Source organism: Panulirus ornatus, chromosome 68 (assembly GCF_036320965.1).
Source record: "Panulirus ornatus isolate Po-2019 chromosome 68, ASM3632096v1, whole genome shotgun sequence".
Classification (NCBI taxonomy): Eukaryota; Metazoa; Arthropoda; class Malacostraca; order Decapoda; family Palinuridae; genus Panulirus; species Panulirus ornatus.
The window spans coordinates 14142868-14160798 of NC_092291.1; the positions used below are offsets into that span (position 1 = coordinate 14142868).

At 47.9% G+C, this 17931-nt stretch overlaps 1 protein-coding gene across 1 annotated transcript in view; it reads right to left on the reverse strand.

Moving 5' to 3' along the window:
• The window catches only part of LOC139747282 (macrophage colony-stimulating factor 1 receptor-like), a 214050-nt gene that overhangs the window by 50338 nt on the left and 145781 nt on the right, over positions 1-17931 (reverse strand). The window contains exon 3 of the mRNA XM_071659390.1: positions 6153-7884. Coding sequence (XP_071515491.1) covers positions 6153-6231 — 79 coding nt within the window. The 5' untranslated portion in view covers positions 6232-7884. The remainder of the gene's footprint in view (positions 1-6152; positions 7885-17931) is intronic.

Here is a 17931-nt window from a genome sequence, read left to right on the forward strand (position 1 = left end):
GAGAGAGAGAGAGAGAGAGAGAGAGAGAGAGAGAGAGAGAACCAAACGTGTCTTGGGTTTCATGATTTTCTGTAACATCTCTTTGTATATCTGACGTATGGTTAAGGATACAGGTTCAATAATCCTTTGAAAGCCACTCTATTCGACTATATATATATATATATATATATATATATATATATATATATATATATATATATATATATATATATACATATACCGAAGACCTAGCCCTCGGTACAGAGGATGGAGAAGATTCAATGGTGGGAAGGTGTTCGCTACGCTGGCGTGAACACCATGGCACGTAGGGGGGGTTATCTTGCCAACAGGCTCTCAGCACAGGTTACCACCGAGTGAGGCTCCTCCTCTGTTTGCCCCGGCAGAGCCAGGCAGGCACGACCTGCCGGTATCGGACGACCCTACCAGGTAAGACCTGCTGGTATGGGAGGGGGAGGGGCGTAGCCGGAAGGAACCAGCCGGTATCGGCAGGGAAATGTACGAACGAATTTCGCTCTGTGCTAACTCCTGACTCAAGACCATCAATAACCATATTCCTCCGCTTCCCCTTCGTCAGCCGTTCCTGACCACTTGGCTGTTTCCTGCTTCTGATCATCTGTTCCTCACCAAGTGACTGTTCTCTGTTCCTCACCACTTGGCTGTTTCCTCCTTCTGATCATCTGTTCCTCACCACTTGACTGTTCTCTGTTCCTGACCACTTGGCTGTTTCCTCCTTCTGATCTTCTGTTCCTCACCACTTGGCTGTTTCCTTCTTCTGATCATCTGTTCCTCACCACTTGACTGTTCTCTGTTCCTCACCACTTGGCTCTCTCCTCCTCGTCATGAACAACTAGTTCCTCGGCACTTTTCCTGTTCTCCAGTTCTCAATCTGTTATTCTTCAATGCATGCTGTTCCGTCTGGACATGTACGACTCCTCTACTCACTCATCTAACGTCCTTACAACCTTTCCAATCTCCTAAAGAGAAAACATCCGTCGCTTTTCTGAATGACTCTTTTGAGGTAATTTCCCGAACAAAAGCCGAGTTAACAGGAGGCAGAAAAGAACGAGGAGAAAACATTCTGCAAACCAAGTTACCTCGAGGGACAGGGTGAACGTCCAGGTGGGTGAGCTTATGGGTGAGACCCACCGACGTCCCTCCACCTGCGGGGTAAGGAGGCCAATGTGACCCCCAGGGAGTGACTAGTGTGACCCCGGGAACCAGTATGACCCCAGGGAGTGACCAGTGTGACCCCGGGAACCAGTGTGACCCCAGGGAGTGTTGCCCAAGACGGGGTTCGCGGGTTGGCGTTATCCAGCGCTGGAGATAATAATGGGCATCTTGCGAAGAAGAGTGAGGCGCCGAATACGTGGCGACTTTGACAATACCTACTTTATGATATAGTATAAGCAGTGCCGTAAATGTGTGTGTGTGTGTGTGTGTGTGTGTGTGTGTGTGTGTGTGTGTGTGTGTGTGTGTGTGTGTGGGTGTGTGTGTGTGTGTGCGCGCGGGCGCGCCTGTTATACAGCTATAATTTCGCCGTTAACGGAAGGCCATGTGAGCCCGCTATCAACAGTCGACGCAGCCAGCCAATCCGCCGACCCTTTACGGTTGTTGGAGGTCCGCGCTAACCCCTCCCCCCGGATTCTCGTCGTTGTCCTCCCTCTTAATACCCAGGTCCGCATAAAAGGCGTTTCCATTAACGGAACGGTCGTGAAAGACCCGTAACCTGCTCCCCCCTCCTCCTCCCGGTGTCGCGGGAGGAAGGAGAGGCGAAATAACAGGGGCGGACGACGGGGCCTCCGCCTGCAGTAGATGCCGTCAGGATAAGGGTAAAGACAGTGGGCGTGGACACTGGGGGAGCGATCCGAGCGGCTGGGGTGTGGGCTGGGGTGGGTGATGGATGGATGGATAGGGGGGGAGGCAGAGAGAGAGAGAGAGAGAGAGAGAGAGAGAGAGAGAGAGAGAGAGAGAGAGAGAGAGAGAGAGAGAGAGAGAGAGAGAGAGAGAGAGAGGACTTGGGGGAGTAGCAATGGTGGTATTGGGGGGTGACGTCAGTGATATCGGTAATGGTGGTGATGGTGGTGGAGGGAGGGGAGGAATGAATGGTGGTGGTGGAGGATGGATGATGGTGGTGGTTGTTGGTGTTGGCGGTGGAGGAGGAGGAGGAGGGCAAAACGAGGCGAGCGGGGCAAGCCAGATCGAAGTCCCTGATCCTACGTCTCTGTGTAATGTTATTTTTCTTCTTTCCTCCTCGAGGAGTTCGGCTGTCGCACCCCTGAGAACAGGGTGTCGCTCTGACGACCAAAGTGATATGGGTCAAGACATTAACTTCCCTTCAGGAGGTGAAGATCCGTGGGAGAGAGAGAGAGAGAGAGAGAGAGAGAGAGAGAGAGAGAGAGAGAGAGAGAGAGAGAGAGAGAGAGAGAGAGAGAGAGAGAGATTACGAAGCTCTGTGGTGATTAAGTCAGGATCTAAGGTACTTATGGCGCAGAGTCGCGCTACTTAAAAGCGACACACTGATGTAACCTGAAGGATACAGTTGTGTACAAAGGCATTCAGAAAGTAGTAGCCCCACGGGTCTGAGGATGCTTGTGGTAGTGGAAGACAGTCAGACGGTCACAGATTAGTGTGGTAACACTGTGTGGTCAAACCTAGAAGGGCCTACAGACTAGGCTGTGTCAGCGATGTTGCGCCGGCGCCCTCAAGGGGACTGCGTGCGAAGTCGCACCTGAAGAAAGGAAGGAATCTGTAGGACTCAAATTATTTTCTCCTTCAACAGACTACAGTAATTTTCCCAAGCTAAAGTGTTAATCATTAGACTCTAAATATCATTCGTCTAGACCCAGTGATGTGAAGTCTTAATCACTGTGATGTCAAGTCTTAATATCCATCACGTCAAGTCTTAATACCCACCACGTCAAGTCTTAATACCCACCACGTCAAGTCTTGATACCCACCACGTCAAGTCTTAATACCCACCACGTCAAGTCTTAATACCCACCACGTCAAGTCTTGATACCCACCACGTCAAGTCTTAATACCCACCACGTCAAGTCTTAATACCCACCACGTCAAGTCTTGATACCCACCACGTCAAGTCTTGATACCCACCACGTCAAGTCTTAATACCCACCACGTCAAGTCTTGATACCCACCACGTCAAGTCTTAATGCCCACCACGTCAAGTCTTGATACCCACCACGTCAAGTCTTGATACCCACCACGTCAAGTCTTAATACCCACCACGTCAAGTCTTGATATGAGCGAGCGAAGCTAAGTTATGGTTCTCAAGAAACTTGGTCTCAGTATTCAAGACGATATTTTATTCAATCCTCAGAAACTCTTCGTAATCAAGGACTCTAGTCTTAATTACCCCTGTAATTAACTATTGGTGCTCGAGCAACTAAATCTTATTAACCTGTAGGCTAAGTCGTAGTCCTCATCTCTCGTTAGGTATAAACAAATAAGATTATATCCTTATTCTCGACGAAGGAAAAAAAAGAGGTCAAACAAATCAGGAGAGAGAGAGAGAGAGAGAGAGAGAGAGAGAGAGAGAGAGAGAGAGAGAGAGAGAGAGAGAGAGAGAAAAGAACATTTGTGAATATTCCAGAATCTATTAAGTCAAGGGAAGTCATGACGACGAAAGAAAGACTGAATAAATCTTTGAAGAGACTAAGAGAACTTGCATATTACCACGTAACGAAAAAAGAAGAGAAAAAAAATATATCACACTATGCACACGATTTACAAAACGATATCGAACTACAATCATCTGAAATACATAACGTCCTGTGTCACGGGTACATAATACAAACCATCCAACCCAACCCACCCATCCACCCACCCTCTAAGTACCACCACAAGTTGTATTAGATCTGATGGTGTCTCCCAGACACTGTGGGAAGCTGAAGTATTGCGACACACATCATTTCTAAATACCTTTCCAGGCCCTTGCGATCCGACACCATCGCGCGCGCCTCTCTCTCCCCCCTCTCCTCCATCCATGCGGAGGAATGAGAACACTCTCCATCTCTTATAAGCAGTGATCACACTTGAGAAAAACAATAACAAAAACCCACATAGGACTTCTCATGAGAGCCGTACAGTTTACAGCCACCGACAACTGGAACGACCAATACCGTTTTCTTTCTTCTCTCCTTTTTTTCTATTTTTTTTCTTCCAAAGAAAACTTTATGGAAAATGGAAGAAACTCTGGAAGCGTAGGAGCGATAAGACTCCCGAGGTGGAGGAGGAGGAGAGGAGGGTGAGGGGCGGCAGTGATGATAATTCGAGCCGTGCAAGGAGATTAACACGACCGATATTGGAACTGCTCGTTCGGCAGCGGCACGAGGCGATTACAAGGTGGGGTGGGGGGTGATAACGGGTGAAGATATAGTCCCAACAACTCCAGGTAGTTACAACACCCCCCAAAAAAAACACAGGAACATGGCACAGCAATTTCAGCATGCGATTCTTTGCTGACGAGCCTCCAACGTCGCTGTGAAATAGAGGCTGATGGAACGCGCCCCACAGAGAGAGAGAGAGGGCTTCCGATACTGGATTATTCTGAGGCTTCCAGTTGGGGCTGGAAATTATGAAAGGCTTCCGGGGGCGTTCCTGGAAATTGTGAGAGGTTTCCAGGGGCATTTCTAGAAACTGAAGAGGTTTCTAGGGGCGTTCCTGGAAATTATAAGAGGTTTCTAGGGGCATTTCTAGAAACTGAGGGGTTTCTAGGGGCGTTCCTGGAAATTGTAAGAGGTTTCTAGGGGCGTTCCTGGAAATTATAAGAGGTTTCTAGGGGCATTTCTAGAAACTGAGGGGTTTCCAGAGGCGTTCCTGGAAATTGTAAGAGGTTTCTAGGGGCGTTCCTGGAAATTATAAGAGGTTTCTAGGGGCATTTCTAGAAACTGAGGGGTTTCTAGGGGCGTTCCTGGAAATTGTAAGAGGTTTCTAGGGGCGTTCCTGGAAATTATAAGAGGTTTCTAGGGGCATTTCTAGAAACTGAGGGGTTTCCAGAGGCGTTCCTGGAAATTGTAAGAAGTATCTAGGGGCGTTCCTGGAAATTGTAAGAGGTTTCTAAGGGCGTTCCTGGAAACTGTAAGAGGTTTCCAGGGACACAGAGAACATTCCTGGAAATGATGTATTGCCTTGTGACGTGCACTCACGCTTGATTATGTGTGTGTGTGTGTGTGTGTGTGTGTGTGTGTGTGTGTGTGTGTGTGTGTGTGTGTGTGTGTGTGTGCTGGAATCTGTTATTTTGACAAACTTTATCCGGATGAATCATGTTAATTCTAACATATCTGTGTCGTGATAATATTAACATACCTTGGTTGAAAGTGGTATTAGCCTATCAAATCTGACTTTTGTTAATGTTAACATATGTTAGTTTTCGTAACACTGACATACTTGTATCCAGGAGAGATTATATGCACGGGTTCTGCATGACACTGATATATCTGGGTCTTGTTAATTTCAACATCTTTCCTTTGTTAATCCTACTGTGCCTAGGGCCTGTTGATAATGATCTACCATGCTTTTCACAATGTTAAAATTCTTGGATCATGTGAACGTTAATACACCTTGTTCTATGTGTTATCATTAACATTCTTCTTCTGTTATTGCTAACACACACGTCCATTAATATTCATGTAGCTAGAACTCATTATCGAATAGAATATACAGAAGGATTTTGAAATTTGTTAACGTGAAGTTACTTTGGTTCTGTTACTAAGTTAATATGGGGCTCGTTTATATCAATCCAATTGGTTCTTTCTAATGTTGACCTACTGTTAATGCCAACTAGGTTCTGTTAATGTTAAACTACCTTCGTTTTGTTAATATTAACACACCTGGTCCTTGTTAAAGATATCAGTCTTCATCTTAATGTTATCCTGCATGGGTCTTTAAAACCAATCTTAACCCACCCGGATTCAGTTAATGTTAACCTGCCTGGATTTTGTTAATGTTAACATTAACTTTCCTAGGACTTGTTAATATCAACATACCCGTGTACGTTAATATTAACCTACCAAGAACACTTTAACAATACCTACACAGAACACTACAATATCAACTTACCTGGGCACATTAACATTAACCTATCCTACCACTGTTAACCTACCCGGGACACTGTTAACATTAACGTAACCTACCTGGGTCTGGGTCAGCGTTGCCAGGGTTGGCAGTGAGGAGGACGAGCAGCGTTGCCAGCGTCAGCGTTACCAGGCGCATGGTGATCGGTGGCCGTCACCAGCCTTGTGGTCTGTGTGGGGTGGTGTGTGATCCTCGTGATTCCGGGGTGGGTGAGTTTGAGTGGTGCTACTTGTGTCCTGTTGGTGGCATAGCCGAGCCACGGGGAACGATCACACACACACACCAGTGTCTGTGTCACTTCTGTCTCTTTCTCTCTCTCTGTGTCTGTTCGTCTGCCTGCCCTTTGTGGTGTAAGTTCTATGGGACGTAATTTTTATAGGGAGAAATGGATATATTCTCGTCTTTAGTTCATTGCAAGTCTTTTCACTCTCTTCTAATTTATGTATTTCCCGTTACCTCTATATATCAACAATAATATACATATCCTTCTGTTTCACTGTTTCTTTCAATTTTATAATTGAAAAAGACTTTCATATAATCTACTCTCCCTTAATCATCTTTTCTCTGTTTTTTTCTCCTATATTTTCTACGCATGTCACCATCAGGTCTAATGTCCATTCCATATTACCAATATTCCGGCTTGTTCATTCGTCTTTGTAATATACGCCAGGCCTTACAATATGTGTTACGCTTCTATTCATCTGTATAAGTTTGTTGAGTTCAACTTTACCAAGTTATACATAATTTCACGATACATTCTCTTCATGGAAATGACTTCATCAATTTTGTTTCTGTTTAGACAAAATATTCAGCCGGTTTACGTAGTTTTCTTGTATCACGATGTATCATTATGCATTATCTCAACAAAACACTTTTGTTTTTCCTGTATCTTTTTTACTGTATCTTTTCACTGCACTTCTAATTCTCAGTACCACTATCTTAGCATCGTTTCACTGTTCCTCTCGTTCACTGTGCCGTATCTCAGCACTAATTCACTGTATATTTTTATGTCACTGTAACAATATCGTATTTTAGCACTACTTCATGATGCCATGATTTCACTGTATCATACGTGTTCCTGTATCATCACTTCCTGGTCCCTCGAAGCCTCAGCATATCAGTGTACCTTCGTCACTGTACCATACGTCATAGCAGTTTCACTGTCGAGATATTTTCCAACCATGTGTTTCACTCGTCACACCCTTGTCTGATCATGTGACGGCACCATAGCGTCACCGTACCTTCGGTCACCATCCCATCCTACGTCACACTTCACCATCACATCATCATGGCGCCACCACGTCACTCTACCCAATCACATCATGGTAACGCTCTACTTCACCATCATACTGGTAATTTCACCTTCACATCACTGTACCATTGGAGTCACATCACGACACCATCCGATAACGACACCATCACATCACCTGACCATCGGACTGTCTCACCATCAGGAGTCTGACAACTTCACCATCAAATATGTCTATGGGTCTCGCACCCTTTCCACACCATGGGAGCAGCTCACCATCCAAACTCACTATCCCTTTTGGCCGACGGTCACACCTTCCTCACATCACCATCACAGTCACCATACGGGCCACGTCGGAGGCATCACCATCCTCTCTTTGCCCAGCTTCTGTTGATGCGTTAAAGAAAGAAAAAAGAAAATGGGGGGCCGGGCCGGGCGGGCCGGTTTCTGTTCTGGGGAAATTGGCTGTTCCACAGGAATATATCCTGGAGGAGGCGCAGTGGCAGTTACTGCAGCTGAATCATCTATCACCGCGCCAGCTCCTGCAGGAGAGGAACAAGGATGATACCGTTAGATACAACCCTTTTACATGAAGACTAGTGAAAAACAAACAAACACTATGGGAGAAAACACACCAAGGGAGAAGAAAGTGATACACGACATGTAACTGAAGGTGACATCTGGCTTCTCTTGGACAGAGCTTTTGACTCTACTTATTGCGTCTTTTATTGAATTTTTCTCGGACTTGTATACTACAGCAAGACTTGGCTCTCTCACTGGCGGAAAAGAGAGAGAAAAAACACGTTGGCATGAGAGAGTTTTCTATATATGGGCGCCCGACACGCCAGCCGATGCATTAAGCAGAGCCCACCGCGCTCAACGATCCTGCTCTGGTCAACATTATTTCCCAGTAACGTTTCCAATCTATATTGTCTTTTACTTTTCCCTGTTTCTCCCCTCCAACCCCCAACTCCTGATCCTGGTTCCCTTTGGTTTCAAGCGAAGACGTTCATTCTCATGTGTCTGTAGGCGTGGATGCCTGTCAGTGTGTCTGTCTGTCCGTCTGTCTCTCTGTTTATACGTCTCTTTCTCCCGTCTCTCACCTTCCTTCCCCCTCATTCCTGCTTTCATTTGTCTTCCCTTAAACACCCACCCCCTTCCGCCTCCTCTTCTACTCCCACCTCAACCCACCCACCTTTCCTCCTTAATTACCGAAGCTTCAACATTCTTAAAACCCTCCATCTGCGTTTCTCGCTGGGGCAAATTAGCATCCTTTGCGACCGGCACTGGCGTTCCAGACGAGGCCAGCCCAGCCCAGCCCAGCCCAGCCAACCTCACACCACCACCACCAAGACTCCCTCACTCACTCCCCTTTTCACTCCCCCTCGCCAACACGACACCCCGGGACCACAGCCAGGGTGCCTAAGAACGAGGAAGACGTAACTTAAAAGGTACATTTCTTGTGGTCGGTAGGTAAGGAGGGAGGGAGGTGGAGGGTCGATATACGAGACGGGTCGGCAGTCGGCTTGAGCTTCGTAAATTGGGGCTCTTGAGGAAGATATTTTGCTTATGTATCTAGCGAGGCCTGGCCGTGTTATATGTGGTCATCTACCTACCTACCTACCTACACACACACACACACACACTTACATACATACATACTTGACAGTATAAATTCCCGGCAGACTTTGTTACTTTTACATACCCCGGCCAATTTCCCGGAGAGGATTTGTCGGTTCCAATTCAGACGAGGCCCAATTTATACCCAGAACCACTTTAGGGTATTCAACGGCGGTCAACAACCCAGGCCATTATGGTGCGTGACTTTTCTTCCCTGCAATACACAGAGCCCACCCCCGCACCCTATACCCGGAGGGCGTTTTTTTTTTCCCCGTCCCTCTAACAACGAAGAAAAATGCTTACAAACGGAATTTCCATCGGTGTCATGGCTTGAGTTCCCCTTCCAGCTAGAGTCAGGGGAAAGAATCCAGGATTCTTTTTTTTTCTACCTCAGCTGGACGTCACCAAGAGCAGCGATCACGAAATCTAGGGAGACGTGTATGTTTAGGCTGCTGGCTCCCAACCCAGCTAGGGCATGGCTGGGGAAACAATAAATGCATGACTGGAGACTGTATTATGTAATCGTTCCAGGACTCCCTTTGTACTGGAAGGGACCACTTTCCAGGTGTTCCTGCATATCCAAAGGCTGCGCTACTTCTAGTAGCAGGGAAATGCTGGACGCCTGCGGGGTGAGAAGTTCATGGACGAGATTGTACTCCCAGTGATAGAGCCTCACCAATCGTGACCTTACACTCGCGGGTGTAACCTCGAGCAGGCGGAGTCCGGTAACACCAACACATTTCTATCAATCTATCTATCTATTAACGTCACAAATATGACTACCCTTAGAATCACTACCATAACTACCTTCCTAACACCATCAAAACCACCACAACCCCTACCAGCACCACCAACACAACCCCCTACCATCATCACCACCAACACAACCCCCCCATCACTACCACAACCCCCCACCATCACCATCAACCACTACAACCCCCTTACCACCATCACCACCACAACCCCCTTACCACCATCACCACGTCCAACAATAAATATCACTCTTGTTGTTAACTTCATCTCAGGAGATGGTCAGAAACCCCAGCATCACCAAGGCTCAGGCCCTCCTAATGGGCCTCATTGGTCTTGCTCTTCCCTTTCCCCGGGCCATATTAGCTCCGGCCAGGGTGAGAGAGAGAGAGAGAGAGAGAGAGAGAGAGAGAGAGAGAGAGGGGGGGGGGTAGGGGGAGGGGTAAGGGCTTGGAATGAAGAGGAAGGAAGGGAAGGTGACAGGCACAAGCCCCTGGGGGGAAAGTCAGCCGTGACGTAACCTGACACACCCCCTAGGAGAGTGTCAGCTGTGGCGTAAGCTGACACGCTCCCGGGAGAGTCAGCTGTGACGTAAGCTGACACACCCGTGGGAGGTGACGTAAGCTGACACACTCGTGGGAGGTGACGTAAGCTGACACACCCGTGGGAGGTGACGTAAGCTGACGCAACCATGGCAGGTGACGTAAGCTTACACACCCCGTGAGAGGTGACGTAAGCTGACATACCCGTGAGAGGTGACGTAAGGTAGTCCGATCGTGACGTAAGCTGAAAATACAGCAGGAGTCGTCGTCTACTACTACCACCACCACCACCATTATCTCACGACGCCACACATATCTGGTGTATTATTCTAATTTATGTAAATTACTGGCAGGCTCTCAGAGGCTGCACCAAGTATGGCCAGCAGGACGGACGCCCGTGGAACGCCCGCCTGAAGGTTCCTCTTACACACTGGCACGAGTCACCCATCAAGCTGCTTCTCCCTGACTCGATTCCCTTCATTCCTGTAATTCGGAACCGTGAATCCCACGAGAATCGGCGCTGTTTACCCCTGTAATTCGGAACCGTGAATCCCACGAGAATCGGCGCTGTTTACCCCTGTAATTCGGCACTTTGAATCCCACGGGAATCGGCGCTGTTTACCCATATAATTCGGCACTTTGAATCCCACGGGAATCGGCGCTGTTTACCCCTGTAATTCGGCACTTTGAATCCCACGTGAATCGGCGCTGTTTACCCCTGTAATTCGGCACCTTGAATCCCACGCGAATCGGCGGTGTTTACCGCTGTAATTCGGCACTTCATATCCCACGTGAAATGTGCTGTTTACCCTCTATACTCCGGCACCTCATATCCCAGAAACTCGACACCTCATACCCCTCTAACTCGGAAAGTTATATCCACATAATGCCTCATATCCCCGTAACCCGGCATCTTGTATCCCTCTAATTAAGACAACGTTACGACAACGGACGTCCTTCACAGATACGCGACCCAGTGGCATAAACTCCCATTATCACCCATTTAAGGAGTCTATATGTTACTTATATTTGCTGCATCCAGTGCGGAGTGGGGAAGTGGCTGCTAGGTACTTCCACGTAGGCCTAAGCTGAGGGATGGAAGGGTTCGACTCGCCCCAAGACAGTCAAGTGTTTGAGGTCGTGTGTGTGTGTGGGGTTCGACTCATGCAACACTACTTGCCCTCGACCTTCAGGAGCGATACCTGGCGTGCGGTGATCTCGGCCCTCACCTGTGTGCCTGTAATAAGCAGCCTGGCTTTTAACAGTGGCCACTCAGGCGACCTCGGTATTTACAACTTCAAGGTTGGTCATCGGCTGCTGCTGCTGCTCCTCCTCCTGCTACTGCTGCCGCCCGCGCCCTACCAACACCCCAGCCTCTCAAGTAATACGGCGCGGCCACTCTCTGGCTCTGTGTTCCTGATGTGAGCACGGCCGTCGACCCACTTAATTACCGGAAATTATTTGTAAAGTTGGTGGAGCTTGGTGGTACGAGACTCTTGGTGGCCCAGCACCACAACTGCCACCACAACCCAGCCAGTTCCTCGCCAGCTAAAGCTCACTTCCCCTCGCTCACCTTTTTTTTTTTCTTTCTTTTTTTGGAGTCTATTAAATTCTTTTCGTCCTATTTTTGCAGCGTCAATATGGACCGACTGAGTGCTTTATCGGGCTGTTTGTGGACCGGGTGTGGAGGTAGCCCAGTGGCGCGTGCCTGTCGGACCTGAAGCACGATTTTGGTAAGGTCCTCATGACCTACCCCACCTGCAAGCTTCTGGACAGCGACAAGCCTTTGGGCAGTGACAAGCCTTTGGGCAGTGACAAGCCTTTGGATAGTGACAAGCCTTTGGCCAGTGACAAGCCTTTGAATAGTGGCAAGCCTTCGGGCAGTGCCAAGCCTTTGGATAGTGACAAGCCTTTGGATAGAGACAAGCCTTTGGACAGTGACAACCCTTTGGATAGAGACAAGCCTTTGGATAGAGACAAGCCTTTGGGCAGTGACAAGCCTCTGGACAGTGAAAGTACCGTGCACTGCCATGAAGAGAATCACGAAAACGTTCGCATCTTAAGACTGTCTGTTGCTTTATGTCTTCCTGAAACAGCCCCAACCCCGCTTGGCGTCGGGGGGGATCACATAACAACATCCCGAAGAACAACAGTGACCACAACTTCACGCATAGCTACAATTCACAAATCATCCTCCTGGGACGACACAACACATCAGGTTATATTTCAGACAACTGGTCACTGAACGACCCCCCCCCCCCCCATAAATAATCACGCCATGTCGGCGACGTAAGTGATGTCCGCTGGGTGATGGTGGGTGGGGGGGAGAGAAAGATGAAGTGCCTCACACCTTTTTTTGTTTTTCCCTTCGATTGGGCCAACAACACGTCCGAACACACCCCACATCCCAAGCCCCTGTCAACCAACCACCACTTCAATGACCCCCGCACACACCGGGCTGCCCAAGACGCCAATATCGCATACACGGTCCATCAACAACACCCGTTATTGGTCCATCTGGGTTTTAATAACGTGCGTTAGCATCATCAGGGGAGACGGGTGTGTGTGTGTGTGTGTGTGTGTGTGTGTGTGTGTGTGTGTGTGTGTGTGTGTGTGTATGTGGGGGGAAGGGGGATGGTTTCGAACCATGAAAAGCGTGAAGAGAGAGAGAGAGAGAGAGAGAGAGAGAGAGAGAGAGAGAGAGAGAGAGAGAGAGAGAGAGAGAGAGAGAGAGAGAGTAGGAGTATATAAGGCCTGGTGAGGTGTTCGCAGGTGGTGGCTGGTGAGCAGAGGACCCACACTACGCTACACCCCCCCCCCCCCCCCACGCCCTCGGTGTCTTCCTTCCTGGCTTCATTATATTTACCGAATAATAATGATAATGATAATGATAAATGGAACAAACGACAATGACGACAGTAACACTTCTGCTTCTCAAAGGAAGAAAATGAATAAGAATAAGATTATGAAGTACTGGTTACCTCATTAGGGTACACACACACACACACACACACACACACACATATATATATATATATATATATATATATATATATATATATATATATATATATATGTATGTATAAAACTACACTTCCGTGCTTATCTTCTGGTGGTGGACATGAGCCATGCCACAACACATGACCTCTACTGTAGCACGTACCGCCACACTCGACCATTTGCGTCACATATATCCACCAGAGGGAGGGAGGTCTCCTGGTCTGTGGAAGGTGGGGAGGAAAGGGTCCCACACACACACACACACACACGGCTAGCCAGCGGCTGTCATGTGCTGGAGTCATGAGCGCGTCCACGGGTCTATACGTCTCCCACCCATCTTAACCTCCTCTCTCTCATTACGGCGTTTATGACTGGCCAAGTCCTCTCATGGGACTACTCGTAGTTTGATAGGGCAAATGCGGTAGCCATGCCTCAGGGGCAAAAACCCCCTCTCGTAGGTACGTATCCCCTCCTACCTACACCCATGCCCCGTCTATGTCTCCACCTGGTCTACCTGTTCCTCTTTATCTCTGTCTACCAATATCCAAGCAGGGGTAATACCACACCACCTTCCTCCTCCTGCTTCCTCCCCCTGTCTCCCTCGCCGACCCCGCCATGCCTCCCGCAACCCTCCCCTCCCTCTCCTCCCGCCTTTCGCCTGTAAACCTCCTAATTTTTCGCTTTTCACCAGATGCACCAATTTCCAGAGTAGAGAGGGTGGGTGGGGTGGTGTGGGGTGTTTCCCCCACACATCCGAGCCTCCTCCTCCTCCTCCTCCTGCCGCGCAAGATATACACATCAGGTGCGTTCTCCAGAGCATTAAATCCTACCGGCGTACAGGAGCCAGCAGGAATACATTATTCCCCGGGGGATATATATGGCCGTACACGCACCACTTCGGCCCCTTCCCTTCCTCCCTCCCTCCTCCAACCCATGGCCAACACCGCCTTTCAGCCGGTACGGTGGCCCCGGATAAAAGCCACTCCGGTGTTCGCGAAAATATGGCACACCTCCCGCTCAGAGCATCTCTCCCTCCCCACAACAACTCGACGGCAATTGATACTTTTTTTTTAAACGCCCAGGGAAAAAAACAACAAAAAAAACAAAGAAAAACAAAAACAAAAAACAACTACAACAGAAAACAAGGAAGTGTTCGACAGGTTTTGGTTTAAGGGGATGCGAGGGACATTCTCTCTCTCTCTCTCTCTCTCTCTCTCTCTCTCTCTCTCTCTCTCTCTCTCTCTCCCTCAGTCTCCTCGAGGTTGGCCACGCGACCACGAGGAGAAACTACTCAATTTTCCTAATGCATCACCGGGGCGCAATATGGACACCGCGCGAGAGGAGGTTTATTACTGAGGTTTCCTACACACACACACACACACACACACACAGAGAGAGAGAGAGAGAGAGAGAGAGAGAGAGAGAGAGAGAGAGAGAGAGAGAGAGAGAGACGGGGCTCATAATTAACAGGTAAGACGACGAATGACCCTACGTAACGTGAGGACCATTGGCCCCTGACTTCCAGTGTGCTCTAGACCTCCTCCTGGTGGTGGTGAAGGAGGAGGAGGAGGAAGAGGAGGTCCCTACCTCACACTCTGCACCGGAGTGGCTCCGTGGGTCACACCGTCCGTTCATCGAGACGACGTCTTTCGACAGAATGAAACAACAACGTAATACATCTTACGGCCTAGACCTAATATATATATATATATATATATATATATATATATATATATATATATATATATATATATATTGGAAAGGATCGCAATTTTGCGCGTGATCAAGATATTCCTATGAATCCAAAGGGGAATCATGGGAAAAAAAAAAAAAAAAAAAAATATATATATATATATATATATATATATATATATATATATATATATATATATATATACCGTCGTGGTCAAGGGTCGTACCGTTTCGCCCAAGGGTCGTACCTTCGTGCCCAAGGGTCGTACCGTCGTGCCCAAGGGTCGTATCGTCTCGCCCAAGGGTCGTACCGTCTCGCCCAAGCGTCGTACCGTCCTGCCGAAGAGTCGTACCGTCGTGCCCAAGGGTCTGGCCGTCTCGCCCAAGGGTCGTACCGTCCTGCCGAAGAGTAGTACCGTCTAGCCCAAGGGTCGTACCGTCGTGCCCAAGGGTCGTGCCGTCTCGCCCAAGGGTCGTACCGTCTCGCCCAAGGGTCGTACCGTCCTGCCGAAGAATAGTACCGTCTAGCCCAAGGGTCGTACCGTCTCGCCCAAGGGTCGTACCGTCATAAACAAAGTACTACGAAGAATTATGCTCCTTCAGGTCTTGTATAAAAGCGGTGTTAGTAAAGCCAATTTCCCCTCTTAATACACCTCGGAATTTAAATTCCTGTTAATCTTATTATGCAAATGACAAGAGTTTCCTCCAAGCAGGATCATGAAATCCCCTCCCTTCATTTTCTTTAGTCACATAGAAATTCTAAGAAAAAAAGATTAAAAAAGGGAGTAAGGGTGGAATTGGAGTGTGGGAGATGGAGGTATCTAAATCAAAATTGATTCCAGATAATAAGTGTGGAATTTGAGGGAGGGGGGGAATATTCATGAATGGGTCAGCTACATAGGAGAATACTAGAATATTTGAAGGGGAATATTTATAAATTGGTCGGCTACATATAATATTTGAATATTTGAAGTAAGATCTGAGTTTGCGTCTCCCTCAATTGACGGTGAAAGTGATGAAACCAACTGAAGACTTACGACCCTTTAGAGCGATGGTGGCATCCTGTGAGCACGACGGTACGACCCTTGACCACGACGACTGAGTACGACCGTACGACACCCTACAGAACGACTATACGACCCTCGATCATGACGGTACGACTCCTGCGAACGACGGCACGACCCCCTTCCTCCAGCACGAAGATACGACACCTTGACCACGACGTTACGACTACCTGCGAACGACGGTACGACCTACCCTCTCCAGTGCGAAGATATGACACCTTGACCACGACGGTACGACTACCTGCGAACGACGGCACGACCCCCTTCCTCCAGCACGAAGATACGACACCCTCACCTCACGAACCTCGGGCATGCAAGCCATCCTGACCCGACGACCGCCCACAGACGGAGAGGCGGGAAGGAAACATGACGAAAAGATCTAAGGACGCAAATCGGCGATTCCCTGGGAGAAATTTCGTCCATGTTGGTTGGACCAGGCCTTTGCCAGGTCTCGGGGAAGGCAAATTTTCTTTCGGTATCTCCAGCTTATGTCTGTCTCTCTCCCTCTCCCATCTCCCCTCCTCATCTCCCCACTCTCCCCTCCCCTTCTCCACACTCTCCCCTCCCCATCTCCCCTTCTCCCCACCCCTGGTAGCTCTGCATGTGGGGCTCTAATGCACTTCCCTGGGAGATGCTCTATAAATAGCCAGGAACAGCCGACCCAGCAAGCAGGTACTCGCTTCCCGGGTGTGAGGAAATAGATGAATGATTAGATGAAAATATATACATACATACAGGTTGTAACCGATAGCAGCAGCAGTAGTAGTAGTAGTAGTAGTAGTAGTAGTAGTAGTAACTGTTGTACTGTACTAGTAGTAGTAGTAGTAGTAGTAGTAGTAGTAGTAGTAGTAGTAGCAGCAGCAGCAGTAGTAGTACTAGTAGTAGCAGTAATAATATTAGCAGTTGTAGCAGCAGTAGCATCACCGTAATTATAATGATAATAATAATAATAATAATAATAATAATAATAATAATAATAAGAAGAAGAAGAAGAAGAAGAAGATGAAGAAGAAGAAGAAGGAGGAGGAGAATAACAAACTCCAATACTTTCATTAGAGATCATAACAACAGAAGTGATAAGATCAACAACACTGATAACAATCACAACTTGTCGTCAGAGGAAAAAAACTTAAGAGGTAAAAACGTTGCAAAATAAATATCTACACAAACGTAATAAAAAAAAGTGAACAAAAATAAAACTACGTAAATAATAGCATTGTTAATAAGAGAAAAAAAAATGTGATTAAGCTACACAGTGGACGCGTCCACTCAGAAAATGTAAAATTCCATTCCAAAATGATTTACAATTTATATTTTGACTGCGTTTTCCAGTGACCACCCGTCAGAGAATGGTGACCGAGAAGTGGAGGGTTTCGAACCCTCGTAGACTAGTAGGGAATGCCCTGAACCAAAGCCCAGTCACTCCATTAACTCCATCATTGTAAAAAAAAAACCTTTCCCTCCCACCTTCCAGTCAAACGCAATCTAACGCAATTTCTATGGAATTCAAACTCACAAAACTACCACTTAGTCACTTAGCTGTCTCACTGTAGCCCAGCCGATCTGTCCCAATCTATTCGCCGACCAGTTCCCCAGGGAGGCCGAACACCTGGGTTGGCTGCGGGCCGACTGCTGCGCCCAGCATACGAACCCGGGCTGGCCCGTGCGTGACTCATGGTCAGCAACACTAACCACTTCGCTACGAATACCCATAGAAATACTTTAATAACCCCCATCTATATTAGCTTTCCTTAATCATGCATCAAAAACTACCTAATGGGTGTGACCCATTCACATGACGCGAATTTTAAGCACGACGGTACGACCCTCGAGCACGACGGTACAACAACTTGAGAAGGACGGTACGAATCTGTGGGTACGATGGCGTGACCATGAGGGGGTCAGGTCAAAGGTCACCTTA